Genomic DNA, 18,165 nt, shown 5'->3' on the forward strand with positions numbered 1-18,165 from the left:
AAAGTAAACTTCAAAATTAGTTGTCTGGTACACCAATTAATGTTCAGTAATATAGATGTACCAGTTGAACACTTTACTAATAACTTTTTCGCTTCAAAAACAGTTTGAAAACTCTAAATCAGTAAGCACTGCACAACTTCTTAAATGGTTTTTGTGTGAAATCATTTTAAACATGTAGTCTTAGGAATTACCTTTATCAGTTCAGTTTACACTGATCATATTACAATAGTTAGAAAAGCATATATTAACTGAGATTCATGTTGGGGTCCCATGTCCTATAATATCTAGCTATAATTGTAGGTGTTCTTTCAAAGTGTATAACGTCAAGCTTCATAAATATTTTACCAACATATAAATTAAAATCTTTACAACTGAACCATACTCAATGTAAGCTCCTAAATTAAAATAAATATATATGTTGAATGTGATTTAATGTTAAAGAATTATTTTATTCGTTGCAAGTATACCACTCACAATATTCTTGAAGTGCTGACAGTAACAAGTCTTAAGTCGAGGGACTCCTAAAACCTCAGCTACAATATACATGGAACCACAAAGTTACAAGTTATATGTATACTTAATCCATGGTGTTTAAATATATAATAGATAGTTTTGAAGTGGGGCGTTTCAGACAAATGTAGATTAAATAACTAACTAAGAAATTTAACTGAAAAGGAACAACCTTTATTTTCTTTTATTAAATGACAGCTCCTGTTGGATAAAAATGTATTTGCTTACATGACCAGTTACAGCCCTTGGCCACTATTGACTCCTGTTGCGGCTGAGTATTTGATAACAGCCTAGGGTGGGAACATCCTGTATAAATCTGTACTTCTTTATGCAATTGGAACATCTATTTAACAAAACTGATAATGCCTCTTATGGACACACCAGCATAGCTGAGCATATCAAATTGTCCACTTCCAGGACATGGGGAGGTGCCATTTCTAAAACAAGTCCACTTTGTGAATGTCGTTTTTAGGTGGTTTTCACATCCACCTATGTAAATTCCAGAGAGTTCCCATGTCCTGACTCAGATACATGATGCACAAAAGCTTTGTAAATTGATGTCACATTTGACTGTGCAATTACACTAGATAAAGACAGAAGGGAAAAACAGATTCCTTCCCACTGGGGTGGGTGGTAGGAGCAGATGACAGTAGCTTTAAAATGTCTCTGGGAGTGGCAAATCCATCATAGTAATAGACTATATAAGGTATGGTAGGTGCTCTGCAAAATTGGAGGAGAGCCGTACCAGAAGTTGGCTGGATAAAGGTCACTGGAAAGGAAAGGGAAAAAAAGGATAACGACAATTATGGATTCCCTACATTTGAGTTAAAAAACATGATAGACAAAAATCACAAAGACCTTTACAATACTACCTGACTAAAAGAGGAGATAAGAAAGTAAAGTTTTGTGGGCTAGATTGATAGTTTGGTAATGGAGGCACATATGGGGGTTAAAAACAGACAGTTGTATCAAACCAGTATTTTAACTGGAGTCTGTAACAACTACAGTAAATGTAAGTCCCATGATCAATCAGTAATCGCAGCAGATCATGAAACTTAAATCTGTGATCAAAAATATTTACCTTAAAGTCAAATACAATAATGGGAAGATTTAGTAAACACATTAGAAAAATAGAATTTTACTACAGATGCCAAGTGGATTTCATTACACACACTACTACTGTGTCTACAAAAACTAAAGATGAATAAACTAGCACCGTAGATGCTGTGGAGACATATCTAAATCAAACTTCGCTTCTGAAATACGTAACAGGAGAGCAGCATTATGGTTATTTAGCCAATAGCCCACACTGGAAATGTATATCAAATGCAAACATAGTGATGCCAAGGCCAAGTAACTCCTGAATCTCTTTTCCAGAGGGACTTTCACATGCACAATGGCAACAACACTGGTATTTGGTGCACAGTCAAGATGTTTATAAACAAGGAATACCACTGTAAAATTAGGGAGATTGTGGTACATTGGGACGTTCCCTACCACTGTAAATGTAGTCACCCCACAATTTATTAAGCCTCAAGAAATTTAATTTGGATCCACATTTGATGATGATGATGATGATGATGATGACATTTGGTTTGTGGGGCACTCAACTGTGCTGTTATCAGTGCCCATACAAAGTCCCAATCTTTACACAGTCCAATCTCACTACGTTCACAAATGATGAAACGATGAGGACAACACAAACACCCACTGGATCCACAACTGAGGATCACTTTTTATTTACCAATATTATTATGAATCAATCTGCACTGGCAATCAACTAACCCTAAGACTTTTGCCAACAGACACATTATAATATCTGAAACACATTCTCAATTATATGCAATCAATCCACAGAACCTTTTCCAAAGACATTGCACACACAACTAAGTGTGACCACTCTCATGATGGGAGAAAGAGAAAGAGCCTGCTCATGTCACATAAAAGAGAGGGAGGGAGGGAGGGAGGGAGGGAGGGAGGGAGGGAGGGAGGGAGGGAGGGAGGGAGAGAGAGAGAGAGAGGGAGGGAGGGAGGGAGAGAGAGAGAGAGAGAGAGGTGGGGGTGAAATGATGGCTGCAACACAATTGCTTATTACTTAGCATTCAAAATTATTTCAGAGAATAGCTGAGATTTATCAAGAATTGTGAAATATTTACAAGTGCTGCAAGAATCATGGAATATTTACAAGTGCAAGAATCGTGGAATATTCACAACTGACATATTGGTTATGCTACAATCGTTCAATGCAGCTTCCTCAAAGCAGTCCCTATATACAAGGTGTTACAAAAGGGTACGGCCAAACTTTCAGGAAAAATTCCTCACACACAAAGAAAGAAAATATGTTATGTGGACATGTGTCCGGAAACGCTTACTTTCCATGTTAGAGCTCATTTTATTACTCCTCTTCAAATCACATTAATCATGGAATGGAAACACACAGCAACAGAACGTACCAGCGTGACTTCAAACACTTTGTTACAGGAAATCTTCAAAATGTCCTCCATTAGTGAGGATACATGCATCCACCCTCCGTCGCATGGAATCCCTGATGCGCTGATGCAGCCCTGGAGAATAGCGTATTGTATCACAGCCGTTCACAATACAAGCACGAAGAGTCTCTACATTTGATACCAGGGTTGCGTAGACAAGAGCTTTCAAATGCCCCCATAAATGAAAGTCAAGAGGGTTGAGGTCAGGAGAGTGTGGAGGCCATGGAATTGGTCCACCTTTACCAATCCATTGGTCACCGAATCTGTTGTTGAGAAGCATACGAACACTTCGACTGAAATGTGCAGGAGCTCCATCATGCATGAACCACATGTTGTGTCGTACTTGTAAAGGCACATGTTCTAGCAGCACAGGTAGAGTATCCCGTATGAAATCATGATAACGTGCTCCATTGAGTGAAACTAAAATGAGCTCTAACATGGAAATTAAGCATTTCCGGACACATGTCCACATCTTTTCTTTATTTGCGTATGTGGGATGTTTCCTGAAAGTTTGGCCGTACCTTTTTGTAACACCCTGTATATCTCAACTGCTTAAGGCCTGTGTCCACTAGCAAGTAGCTTCCACAAGCACTTTCTTATGTATTTACTTTAGAACAAAAACTTGTACAAGTTTACTTCTGCAAGTAACTTGGGCAAGTTAATTTCAAGAACTTGCTGGATAAACTTGCAGAAATGTTTCCAACAGAGTCATGTTGCGAGATAGGCAAGTGGAAGTTTTGAATGCCACACTTAAAAACCAATGTTGTTGCATTATTATTACTGAAGAAAAATCATGACTAAAGACAAGAAGAAAAAAGAAATGTTTGGGTGAAGAAATGGATACAGTGGCACACGTATTAAAGTTGTGAATAAACACTACTGAATTAACTAAAATCAGAGGAATATGCTCAGATTAAAAACTTTCTGAGAATGTAGTATGCAAGTTTATAATATTTCTTGTCTATTCTATGATCAAATATTTGAAAACAAGATACAAAAGTGCAGCAAGCTATATCACCAAAAGATTGCCTTTACTTACTCTTCAATTTTTACAAACAGTATTTACTATTTTTATTATGGATGTAAATGCTTATATGTTTAAGTTAACATTAAAAATTCAGCTAAAATTGATAGACATCTGCACTAAAACTCTACACCCCTTTTTCTGATGAAACAAAGTAATCTGTAAATTCATTTCACACTTCCCTGGCTGATGGTGACCAATTATACAGGGTGTTCAGAAATTCCCATTACCAACTTCTAGGACTTGTAGAGAGGAGTGAGGGCATAATGTTTTGAATAGGAACCCATGTCTGGAAACGTCATTCAATGACACTACAAAGCATCAAAGATATAGGGGACTGCACCTGTAAATGTACATGTGAATATAATAGAGGGAAACATTCCACGTGGGAAAAATATATCTAAAAACAAAGATGATGTGACTTACCAAACGAAAGTGCTGGCACGTCGATAGACACACAAACAAACACAAACATACACACAAAATTCTAGCTTTCGCAACCAACGGTTGCTTTGTCAGGAAAGAGGGAAGGAGAGGGAAAGATGAAAGGATTTGGGTTTTAAGGCAGAGGGTAAGGAGTCATTCCAATCCCGGGAGCGGAAAGACTTACCTTAGGGGGAAAAAGGACGGGTATACACTCGCGCGCGCGCGCGGGACACACACACGCACACACACACACATACACACACATCCATCCACACATATACAGACACAAGCAGACATATCAGTGGATGGATGTGTGTGTGTGTGTGTGTGTGTGTGTGCGCGAGTATATACCCGTCCTTTTTTTCCCCCTAAGGTAAGTCTTTCCGCTCCCGGGATTGGAATGACTCCTTACCCTCTCCCTTAAAACCCAAATCCTTTCGTCTTTCCCTCTCCTTCCCTCTTTCCTGACGAAGCAACCATTGGTTGCGAAAGCTAGAATTTTGTGTGTATGTTTGTGTTTGTTTGTGTGTGTGTCTATCGATGTGCCAGCGCTTTATATACATGGTGATGATGTTACAAACTTTGAAGGATGATGGAAGAGCATAGGGGTACAAAAGTTGTACACTAAAATTGTTCTGATACCTCTGACAGTGGAATACAGGTAGCAGGACTGTTGTTGCTAAAATTGTAGGGTAGGAAACTTTCACGGGTGGTAGTATGGACCAAAACAACAAAAAATGTCTAGTTAACATGGGCTCCAAATTGCTTACCTTAAAGGCTATGAGCACTTGTTCAATAGAGGAGATGAGTTTCACACTAGTGAAGATGAGTAAGTGCTCATAGTTCCCCAGATATGCATTTTAGAGCCCATGTTTACTAGACTTTTTTATTATTTTGGTCCATACTAGCACCTCTGAAAGCTGCATACCCCATATTCTTAGCAACAACAATACCGGTACATGTGTAGCTTCGACCCTGTGTAGCACTGTTGGATGGTGTTTCCATACATGGGTTCCTATTCAAAATATTATATACTCACTCTCCTCTACAAGTTCTAGAAATTTGTAACACAAATTTCTGAATACGTTGTATATGTTTAGTTGTTCCAATGGTACATTTGACGACAAGCACGGAAAAATGGGCTAACCCTCAAATATAAAAGCTTAGAGATAAGTGTTGCCATCTATTGCTGGGTACAGAAACTATCAAAACTGACATTGGTCTCAACCCTAAATATCATATTAGGATAATTAGGGGTAAGACCAATGTCACTTTTGATAGTTCCCTTACCCAGCAACAGATGGCAACACTTATCTCTTAAGTTTTGTACATGTGAGGGTTAGCTCATTTTTCCACACGTCTTCATTTGTTTCTTGCCTATCTATCTTTGTGCCATTCTCCTTTTTGACATTGTCATTTCTGTACCACTTTTTAACACACAAAACTTCTGCAAGTTTGAAAAAAGTTTGTAGCAACTGGCAAGTTCAGCAAGTACTTCTTGCAGCAAGTGTGTAAGATAGTGTTTCCAATAATTTGTTGAATCTACTTAAGAACGTTCAGGAAACTTGTAGAACTCATCTTGCTGGGTGTATGTCCACATCAAAGAACTTGGAGGAGTAGCTTCTGCAAGCAACTTGCTAAAATCTCCTTGCTAGTGCATACATGCCTTTATGTCAATGTGCAAATTTATAATCAATAAGTGTCACACACTTATAATTCTAGATATCGTCTACGGAATACTTCACACTCCATGACTGCATGGGCCCTATCAAAATATCATGAAATGCCGACCTCCATCTCTGCTCAGTACCACATACCAAACATACTACTGATACTGGAATATCTCTAGCAACAACTTTTAAACTATTACAAGAGGTAGACAACATTAGCATCAACTCAACAGCTCAATCTCACTAGGGTAACTGCTGCAGAATAGGTCGTGCTGTCGTAATACCCAATGGCTGACTACTAAAAAGCAGAGTAGCAATACTGCCTAGCAGATCCCAGGTAGTAATGTTTACTTTAAAATCTGTACAGCTGCTTACAGTGAGAATGAAGTTGGTAGATTCATGCCTGACATGGAATGCTCAGTTCAGTCACTGTCTTCAGTGGCTAACATAAACAATAAATATCTCATACGTGCTTCTGCTTGGTGGACTTGCATATAGCTCTCTGCCTCCTCTACTATACTCTGATTAAAATAAATTTGCAACTAAAGTTTGATTGTGCAAAGTGGTGGGGGCCAGCCTGAAGCCAATTTCAATTCTTTCTCGAGCACCACACGCAGACGATGCTGCCTGTTCTGTAGGTGTGTGCAGAGCCCTGTCAAGTGTGGCTAGCTGTAGAATGCCAACATGCCCATTACTGCTGCCATTGAAATCTATCAACCCCAAAGTTATTTTAAATTTCCCTGTTTTCTACAGAAATGGCATGTAAATAACCTCTTTGTCTGTGATAAGATTTCCAGGAGTACCAACAAAAGAACAATAAAACCAGATAAAAGGGTAATTAAAAGTGTAGAGCCACCACAAGTCACATGTAACCTTTTTTTTATTACACATGTTTCACTCTACCAAGGCAAGCATCTTCAGAAATTATGTAACCAAAGACTACATGTTACAAATATCAGGCTCCATATGACTTATGGTGGCTCTATAATTTTAATTTCTAACTGTCGCTGTTTCCAATGCCTGCATTCCTTAAAAGGTAATTATTTTTTCCTCCTCCTCCCTACTGTCCTTTAGTACAGAATACCTATTGTAGCAAGACAATTTAGAAAGACTGGAAAATCCTGGATGGAATGCAACAATATTATGAAATGGAAAGTCACTACTCACCGTATAGCGGAGATACTGAGTCACAGACAGGGCTCAGTTGCCTGAGACTGCACTATATGGTGAGCAGCAACTTTTATTTTCGTAATATTGTTAGATAAACTGGATTTAGTCATGTGTTCACTAGTAACCAAAAACAGAAATCTACATTAACAAAGAAGGTCCTACTAGATGCTAACAAATACCTGACAGTTGCTGACTCAAGTTTTACATATGTAGTATATTTTTTTGTGTCAAGTGACTTGTGAGGCATACTGCTTTGAAATGGTATGCTGTCCATTAGCAGTAATATCATTTTATGTTGTGCTGAGAGAGAATAAAAATTTGTTATACCTCACGTTCCAGGTACTCAAGATTGGACTTCTTATCAAGGGCAACATGAGGCATCTCTTTGTAGAAATTCCTTATTTCCAAGCAACATAGTTGTACAGCAACATCGTAGTCTAGAGATGGGTGATCAGCAGTCAAATAGTCCAGGCGAACCTGAAATTATATTAAAAAGAAATAAGTAACAATGACAGCTCTAGCTTTGTATATTAAAAAAAATAAGAGAAGGCTATATATTTGTTGAATGGACAGGTAAATTGATAATGCAGGTAGTAGAAAACTATTACCGAAGTCCCAATTCTTTCAGCATATGAGAGTCCTTGAAAAAGGAGGAGGAGGAGGAGGAGGAGGAGGAGGAGGACACAGATACAAATGTTACTGAACAACAGTTATGACATACCAGGTCAAAAACATGTTATACTCATATAAATGGTATGAAAAATAGAAATCTGAAAATGAGGTAACTGCCACACCTATAAGTATCAAAAATTTAAGCATAATCAAATTCCATCTTTGGGATGTTTGAAAGGTTACAGAATACGGTAAGGATTAAGCATAAAACATCTGGCAAACAAGAGTGCCCAGTATATCTAATTGCAAAAGTTCTTTAACTGACACATGATAAAAAAACTAGCAAACACTGCTGATGTCTGGCATAAAGAGCAACCACTTTGAGCTACTGATGCAGAGTTTGTTGCAAAATTGCAACTTCTTAGTTAACTATAATATCTGCAAAGAACTGTTTGGCACTTTCACTTAGTTAAGGCAAGATACTGATCCTGTTGTGCCGCAGTTGTTCTTTGACAACATCTTATGACTTGACATTTTCTATTCCTCTCAAACCCTCGCAAAGTCTCGAGAGGATACCTCGCACTCAGTCAACACCACTGAGATCAGTCTGTGCCTGATGCACTTCAATGCCTTCAAGGATTCTACCTTGCAAAAGAGTATTCAAATAATATTTAGTAGATTCATACACTATACTGAAAAGCTGCACTCTATTCGCAACAAAAGTGCAAGCAGTACAACTTCAAAACTGAATACTGCTGCCTTTCTTCATTTCTGAACTCCAGGTCTCTAGAGAAAAAAAATGCTAGTTTGTGTATATCAGAACAGTGTGCCTACTGCTAGAGGTCTTGTAGTAATTTGGGACAGTAGAATGCATCACAGATAAGTCTTTAAAAACCAGTTTTTGATAAAGTAAAGCTGTATTTGAATACATATAATAGTTCACTACCTGATCATAATAAAATGCAAAGGTAACACGATCCTTCTCGTACAACTCATTCAGATTGTCTGGAAGGTAGCGCACCCGCAGCTCGTACCGCCATTCTGAATGTGGGTGCTGGTACTCGTACTTTTCTTGAACCTAAAAATTGAAAATTAACATTAAGTACATGCACATTTGATGAGCATTAAAAACAATGTTAGGTTATACAGTGAACAAATACATAGGCAGTAAATTAAACACAAAATATTGTTACAGAAAACATAGAAATCTAGCACAGGAATACCAAGTAAGGATTACAATTATTATTTCATTTGCATCACATCAGTACAACAAAAATTAAGTATGGTCACAAAGGTGAAGCAAGTTTTCTCACTTGGTACATTGTAGTGTCCTGGTGTAACCAAAACACCTCCCCTGATGGCGGGTGGACAAGACGCATAGCATACATGTTCTGGCATGCTCTTTCACCACTAGCAAGCCGGCTGGTAACCAGTGATATGATGCCCTGAAATCACAAAACAATAACCTTTCTTTTCTGATGCTTTCAAAGAAGTGACACACTAGCTTTTTCAGAGATTTTCTCTAGTTCAATTGTTGTGCGTTCTGCAAATACATGTTTCCTGTCAATGCTTCTAATAGTACATTACTATTTTTTTCAGACACTGCATTTATGACATTCTTTCATGTCATCTGAGAGCTGAATTCTTTTACCTTCCTATGTGTCTCTTTCCTTCTACATGTCATTCAAGAAATGTGTTTATGGAGCAAAATATTTTCTGTAGGCTGTGCTGAGCAGAAAGTGCATCTTGCAACAGACGCAAGCAACTACATTTACATTTATTTTGACAATCGATCTCAAACACATACTGACTATTCTCAGACCATCTGTACCAAAGAAGAACAATTATGGAATGAGGTGACAAAAGTCACTAGATAGCGATATACACATATACGAATGGCAGTAGTATCGCGAACACAAGGTATGAAAGGGCAGTGTATTGGCAGAGCTGGAATTTGTATGCAAGCAATTAATTTGAAAAGGATTCTGGTGGGATTATGGCCATGTGATGGGTATTAAGAGGCTTTCAATGCAGAATGGTAGTTGGAGCTATCACATGGGATATTCCATTTTGGAAACCGTTAGGGAATGCAACAGTCCAAGATCCACAGTATCAAGTGTGTGCTGAGAATAGCAAATTTCAGGTATTACCTCTTACCATGGAGAACACAGTGGCCAATGGCTTTCACTTAACAACCGAGCGCAGTGGCATTTACATGGCATTTACATAGTGTTGTCAGTGCTAACAGACAAGTAACACTATGTGAAATTACTGCAGAAATCAATGTAGGGCACATTATGAATGTATCCATTAGGACAGTGCAGTGCGGTGATATTTGGCGTTAAAGGGCAATGGCAGCAGATGACCGACATTAGTGCGTCTTCTGTCAACAGCACATCATCAGCTGCACTGCCTCTCCTGGGCTCATACCCATATCAGTTGGGCTCTAGACAATTAAAAAAACCATGTTGTATTCAGATGAGTACAGATTTCAGTTGATAAGAGCTGATGATAGGGTTTGAGTGTGGTACAGACACAAGACAACTTGTCAACAAGGGTCTGTGTAAGCTGGTGGTCGTTCCATAACGGAATGGTTCAAATGGCTCTGAGCACTATGGGACTCAACTGCTGTGGTCATAAGTCCCCTAGAACTTAGAACTACTTAAACCTAACTAACCTAAGGACAGCACACAACACCCAGCCATCACGAGGCAGAGAAAATCCCTGACCCCGCCGGGAATCGAACCCGGGAACCCGGGCGTGGGAAGCGAGAACGCTACCGCACGACCACGAGATGCGGGCTCCATAACGGAGTGTGCTGTGTTTACATGGAATGGGCTGGCCCATGTGAACTGATCATTGACTGGAAATGGTTATGTTCGGATCCCTGGAAGGACAAGAGTGGTCTTGTAACTTCCCTGGGCTGCTATTCATGTAGTTCATGTCCCTAAACAATGATGGAATTTTTATGGATGACAACGCACCATGTCACTGGGCCACAATTCTTCACCATTAGTTTGAAGAACATTGTGGACAATTCGTGTGAATAATTCGGTCACATAAATCATCTGACATGAATTCCATTGAAGATTTACTGGACCTAATTGAGAGGTCAGTTTGAACACAAAATCCCACACTGACAACACTTGCACAACTATGGACGACTACAGAGGCAGCATGGCTCAGTATTTCTGCAGGGGACTTCCAACGACTTGAGTCCACACCATGTCGAGTGCGAGTTGCTGCACAAGTTGGGCAAAAGGAGGTCTGACACAACATCAGTTAAACATTTTGATTGATCAGTAACTGAAATTGTGGAATGCACACTTAAATATATCTTCTGTACATCTACATATAAATCTATCTACATACTCTGCAAACGATGATATGTTGCGTGGTGGATAGTACCTTGTACCACAACCAGTCATTCCCTACACAGTTCCATTTGCGGATTTGTAGTAAGGTAAAAATGATTATCTATACATCTCTGCACGAGCCCCAGTTTCTCTTGTCTTTACAGACCTTACTTTTGGCAGCTGTAGAATCGTTCTGGAGTCAGCCACAGACGCGAGTTCTCTAAATTTTCTCAACAATGTTTTGCGAAATGACCGTCATCTTCCCTCCAGGGATTCCCATTTGAGTTCGTGGAGCATGTTGATCAAACCTACTGGTAACAAATATAGCAACACGCCTCTGGACTGCTTTGATGTCTTTCTTTAATCTGATCTGTTGGGGATCCCAAACGCTTGAGCAGTACTCACTATAGAAGCTGCACTTTCCTAGTATTCTCCCAATAAACCAAAGTCGACTATCACTTTCCTGTTACCTACATCTTTCTGTTTCATATCACTTTGCAACGTTATGCCAAGATATTTAATCGAAGTGACTGCATCAAGCAGCATAGCACTAATAATGTATTCAAACATTACAGGAGTGTTTTTCCTACTCTTCTGCACTTACATCTTTCTACATGGAGCAGGCAGTCATTCATCACACCAAACAGAAATTCTACATCATGCTGTTTCGTCCTAGTCACTAAATGGCGACAGCTTCCCGTACACTACGGTGTCATTAGCAAACAGTCGCAGATTGCTGCCCGCCCAATGCATCAGATCGTATAAGTATAGAATGCATATAGAGGACAAGAGTGGTCTTGTAACTTCTCTGGGCCAAAAATATCATTATGACTACGATCTTCGTTTACATCTACATTATTAATCTGCAATTCATATCTATGTGCCAGGTGCCTGTTTCGTAAAACCTTTTTCAACTGTAGCTCGATTTCCACTCTCGAATAGCAAGAAGGAAAAATGAACACCTAAATTTTTCTGTGCGATGTCGGATTTACCTTATTTTATCACGATTGTCATTTCTCCCTATGTACACCTGAGTCTACAAACAATTTTCGTTTTGCGACGAGAAAGTTGGTGATTGACATTTCGTGAGAAGGTCTCCGCAATGAAGAAGTCCTTGTTTTAATGATTGCCACCCTAACTCGCTTATCATAACCGTGACACACACACTCCCATTTCGCGATAATACAAATAGCCTCTCTTTGGACCTTTTCATTGTCTTCTGGCAATGTTATCTGGAAAAGATCGCACAGCGATTCTCCAGAAGAGAACGGACAAGCACAGTGCAGGTAGTTTTTTCGGTAGATCTGTTGGATCTTCGAAGTATTCTGCCACTGAATGCAGTCTTTTGTTCGCCATCCGCACAATGTTTTCTATGTGATGATTCCAGTTTAAGTTGTTCGTAATTGTAATCCCTAGCAATTTAGTTGAATTGACAATGTGTAAATTTGTATTATTTACCTTGTAACCAAAATTTTACATTTTTTTTTTTTTTTTTTTTTAGTATTCATGTGGAGGACGTCACACTTTTTATTGTTCTGGGTCAACTGCCACTTTTCACACTATGCTGCTATCTTGGATAAATCACTTTGTAATTCGTTTTGATCTTCTGACAAGTTCACAATATGTTAAACGACAGCATCACCTGCAAACAATCTTAGATGTCTGCTCTGGTGTCACCTAAATCGTTCATATACGGGGTGATTCACGAAGATATGCAAATATTTTAATATGTTATTCTATAAGTTAAAAACTAACGAAAAAACTTCATAAAAACATAGGTCCGCAAATGTTTTGTTACAGAGCTACGGCTAATAAAAGATTTTGCCTAAAATTTAGCAACTTCGCTAGTATGAAGCCATTGCAAAACTGTACGAGGTTAAAGTAAAGCACGATTTCCATATATTTTGTTGTTATTGATTTGATTTGGTGAAACTAACAAAACATGTTCCAGGCGTGTATCTGCAGTAGTTTTCCAGAACACCCAGTGAAGCAAAGAAGAAATTTCGCAAAATTTTTAATTTAATATCTACTTGGCGCAATTAGTTTTTTAAATTCCAGATAATCTCACAAAGTTTTCAACAGTTGTAGAGAATTTAATTTTGGAAAAATGATGGTAATAACGTTAACTGAAACTTTATTAATGCGTCTGATAGTCTGCTTTTATTAATACCATAGCACACGTGAATTCATGTTAAATCAAAAGCAAGTAATTCCTCACGTGTATTGACTTTGTCCTTATAAACTATGTCTTTCATCCATCCCCATACACAAAAATACATTGGTGTTAAATGGGACGATCTGGGTGGCCACAGACGTGTAGCGCCATTCCTATTTCATAAATAATTTACAAAATACAAGTTACTATGTAGTTTCACTTAAATACACTGCTGTTATGTTCTTTCACTGGACAATGCAGAAAACTAACTCGACATAAACAACCCACTAACGGTAGCCAACAATGACATAAACGTTTCTAAATTCTTAATGGAAAATAAACAAATTTACTTGTATAATTATCTTTACTTCTCTGGACGTTCTGGAAAATTTCTCCAGATACACGCCTGGGACATGTTTTATTAGATTCATCAAACCTCTAACAACAAAATAAATGGAAATCGTGCTTTACTTTAACCTCATACAGTTTTGCGATGTCTTCATATTAGCGAAGTTGCCAAATTTCAGGCAAAATCTTTTCTTAGCCGTAACTAAACATTTGAGGACTTACATTTATATGACCTTTGTTCTTTAGTTTTACTTGTAGAACAACATATTAAAATATTTGCACATCTTCGTGAATCACGCTGTAGATAAGGAACAGCAGAGGGCCTATAACCTTGGGATACCACAATATCACTTCTGTTTCACGCGATGGATTCCCGCCAATTATTACGAACTGAGATCTTTCTGACAGAAAATCACCAAGCCAGTTGCACAACTAACATGATTATGTGTCAAAAGTCTGTGGAAATCTGGATGTATGGAATCAATTTGATGTCCTCTGCCGATAGCAGTCCTTACTTCGTGCGAATAAAAAACCAGCTGTTTCTCACAAGACAGATTTTTTTTCTATATCCGTGGTGGCAGTGTGTTATTAGTTAGTTTTTTTCCTTCGAACACGGTTTAAATGTTCCAAAATCCTAATACATATCGATGTTAGTAATACGGGTCTAGAACTCTGTGAATTACCTTCTACTACCTATCTCGTGGAGTGACCTGCGTAACTTCCCATGCTTTATGTACGGATTTTTCGTCAAGCGAGTATGAGTGAGGTGTCTAAAGCAGTTTTGACCTGTTCAGCAACTGTATCACTAGAGTCACATGTTCGGTAAAAGAAATCAATTACTAATTTATTTCTAACTCACAAGAACTGTCAACTTCGATTTCATTACAACATAAGATGCCAAACACAGGACGAGGTAGATACAGCAACAATCGACATTGTAGTTGTAAATTGCCGTAATTGCAAGTGTATGGTGCGAAAAGTGGCAATTGACCCTAAATTACGAAAAGTGTGAATTCATCCACGTGAGTAATAAAATAAATCCGCTAAATTTCGGTTCCACGATAAATCACACAAATCTAAAGACTGTAAATTCAACTAAATACTTAGGGATTACAATTACAAATAGCTTGAATTGGAACAAGCACATACACAATGTTGTGGGGAAGGCAAACCAAAGACTGCGATTTATTGACAGAACACTTGGAAAATGCAACAGGTCTACTAAAAAGACTGCTTACATCACGCTTGTCCGCTCTTCTGAAGTACTGCTGTGTGGTGTGGGCGCTTCAGTCTGGAACCGCGCGACCGCTACAGTCGCAGGTTCGAATCCTGCCTCGGGCATGGATGTGTGTGATGTCCTTAGGTTAGTTAGGTTTAAGTAGTTATAAGTTCTAGGGGACTGATGACCTCAGATGTTAAGTCCCATAGTGCTCAGAGCCATTTGAACCATTTGTGTGGTGTGGGATCCGCATCAGGTCGGTCAGACGGAGGACATAGAAAAAGTCCCAGGAAGGGCAGTGAAATCTGAATCACCAACTTTCTCCTCCGATTGACAAAATATTCTGTTGGCGACCACCTTCATAGGAAGAAATGAGTGTCATGACAAAAGAAGAGAAACCAGAGCTTGCACAGAAAGATTTAAGTGCTCATTTTCCCCGCGCGCAGTTCGAGAATGGAGCTGTAGATAAATAGCTTGAAGGTGAGTCTATGAATCCTCTGCCAGGTACTTGATTATGAACTGCTGAGTAATCATGTAAATGTAGAACAAACGCGCCACCACCAACTGTATTTAATCTACACCTTCTGAACACTATTACGTTCTCTGAAAAAATTTCGGCTGAACTTATCACTGGATATAGCCAGCTTTCATTTCCTTTAAGGATTTGGGCTTCAGTGCCTTCTGTTAGTGCTTGGAGTTCTGGTTCTTCCCGGCTCAGCTACGACAATTTACAGCTACAATACCGATTGTTGCTATATCTACCTCGCCCTGTGTTTGGCATCCATCCTATGAGACCAAAGTCCTCCTTGTCGTTTCCCGAGGCAATGCAATTAAAAAATTGCCGAGTCCACTCCAAACAGCACGCTCTACCCGCGTAGCCACATCCCGCGTGTAAAAGACTCCTGACCTATTAAGTAGATCCCACCCTATGGCCTATGCAGCCTACACGGTCGCAGAACCGCAGGAGCCTTTGATTCAGACCCTCCACTCGGCTCCGTACCAAAATTCGGCAGTAGGTCCTGCCGACGATGCTACAAAGATGGAGAGCCCTGTCTTCACCTCGCAAGCAAGACTAGCAGTGTTTACCACTTGAGATAGCCGCCTGAAACCGGGGAGAATCTCTTCCGATCCAAAGCGACACACATCGTTAGTGTAGACGTGAGCCACAACGAGCAGTTGGCTGCGCCCTGTACTCTTCATGGTATACGGAAGGATCTGTTCCACATCCCGGATGACAGTCCTCAGAATGCACACACATTGCACACTGAACGCCGTCCCCTCCTTGGCTCCATTACGCTCCTAACACTGGAGGTCCCAACTACCTACCAGTAATCCACCTTCTGTGACTGCCCGGACCTTACAGTCCGAAAGGCTTCCTCTGAAACAGGACAGGCCATTGCCTGTGGCTCAGGATCAGCCACAGGTAGCGCATGTAACCTGTTTGTCAGACAAACTGGGATGGCCTTTCGATGAGCCCCTTGGAAAGTCTTTAGCTGCCTGTGACAACTCTAAACGACCTCCCCCTCGACCACCGATGAGTGGTAAACCTCAGTGCGGGCACTAAGCGAGGCGACACAGCAGTGGACCGACTGGGGGACGCGTGGGATGTACTGGATGTCCCTGTGGATCACCACGTCCGGCCCCAGAGAGTGATGCCACTGGTACCAGCCTCGAGCTGCGTGACCGAAGCCAGCAACGCTTGGGGCTGTGAGCGATAGATCTCCAACTCAGCTCGCATCTGAACACAGTATTCACAGTCCCCGTCCCAAACACGCGAGAAATTTAAGGGTAAGATACAAAAACACATAGACGGAGCTAAATAAGCAACTCGCTTCTACTTAGAAGATCGTAATATAATACACAAACAAACTTTTGCTATCGTGGTGCTTCACGAACGGAGTTTGGGAGCTGACCCAAAAGTCACTCTTTATACAAATTATCGGAATATCTCGAGATTCAGAGATTATAAAGTTCAAAAAAATGGTTCAAATGGCTCTGAGCACTATCGGACTTAACATCTGAGGTCATCAGTCCCCTAGACTTAGAACTACTTAAACCTAACTAACCTAAGGACACCACACACATCCATGCCCGAGGCAGGATTCGACCCTGCGACCGTAGCGGTCGCGCGGTTCCAGACTGTAGCCCCTAGAACTGCTCGGCCACTTCCCGCCGGCTTAAAAAGTTCTGCTAGCTAAATATTAAGTAGCCATGTTCATATAAAGCTGTACGACAAGTAATAGTCTATTGTAAACAAGACTCAGTACTTGTAGATGCATAGCAAAAACAGGATGCACCATTTTGTTACACGTTTTATCTGTTAAATTTAGCTGGCGTAAGCACGAATAGTGTTAAGCAGTATAGCGACAGATACAATATACAGATTAATTTTCTGTGATGTCTTTCTCTTATGTTAACATATACCTCAATTCGTTCCACGTCCGTGAGGATTCTCCTTCTTGATGGGGTCTAAAGAACACCATGAATGAATGAATGAATTAATTAATGACTGAATTAGTTAATGAAAATTGCGACGACGATATGACCGTCAAAGCGTTTAGAGGATAGAGTCATTGTCATGTGTGCTAATAGAAGAGGGCGAGTGAAATAAATCATGACATGCACCGAAAAACTTGACTAGAAGATTTTCACAGTCTACTTATTATGAAAATAGATTCATCTATGTCGCCCATCTTCGTATTCTCTCTCTCTGCCTAAAACAGAGGTACGCTTTTACGAACTTTGTTAGGCCTAAAAAAGAATTAAGAAATTAATTGCTTGCTTTGCTATCGCGACGTCAGGACTCTTGTCAGTGGAAACACAACGGAGAATACAATTTTAGTCATTGATAAGTTTCATAATTCTCTCCACCACGACCACCACCACCACCACCACCACCACCACCACCAACACTTACACCATCATACGCTCATTGTGGATCTCTGTTACAATGGTCAAGATCTTCACATCTAGGTGTTGTCTTGGTAGTTTTAACTTCTGCTGGTCCGTAGCTTTTTCGATTTCGTCATCTGGCACTCGATTACTGCTGCACTAAACAGTGATGGGCCCGCGCACTCCCTCGTCGTCTCGTTCTGCAAAACGACCCCCCCCCCCCCCCTTTCCAGTGGCCTGTTTACATTAACTTATCGGGTTACGCGCCACCCTTGTAAACCGCCCCTATCGCCC

At 39.9% G+C, this 18,165-nt stretch overlaps 1 protein-coding gene across 5 annotated transcripts in view; it reads right to left on the minus strand.

Moving 5' to 3' along the window:
* Nucleotides 1-18,165, minus strand: part of LOC126091907 (focal adhesion kinase 1) — a 752,716-nt gene that overhangs the window by 138,231 nt on the left and 596,320 nt on the right. For all 5 annotated transcript variants that reach the window (XM_049907213.1, XM_049907212.1, XM_049907215.1 and 2 more), the window contains 3 exons: nt 9,215-9,346; nt 8,848-8,979; nt 7,617-7,766 (listed from right to left, as the gene is read on the minus strand). In XM_049907213.1, the coding sequence (XP_049763170.1) occupies nt 7,617-7,766; nt 8,848-8,979; nt 9,215-9,346 (414 nt within the window). The remainder of the gene's footprint in view (nt 1-7,616; nt 7,767-8,847; nt 8,980-9,214; nt 9,347-18,165) is intronic.

Source organism: Schistocerca cancellata, chromosome 7 (genome assembly GCF_023864275.1).
Source record: "Schistocerca cancellata isolate TAMUIC-IGC-003103 chromosome 7, iqSchCanc2.1, whole genome shotgun sequence".
NCBI classification, from domain to species: Eukaryota; Metazoa; Arthropoda; class Insecta; order Orthoptera; family Acrididae; genus Schistocerca; species Schistocerca cancellata.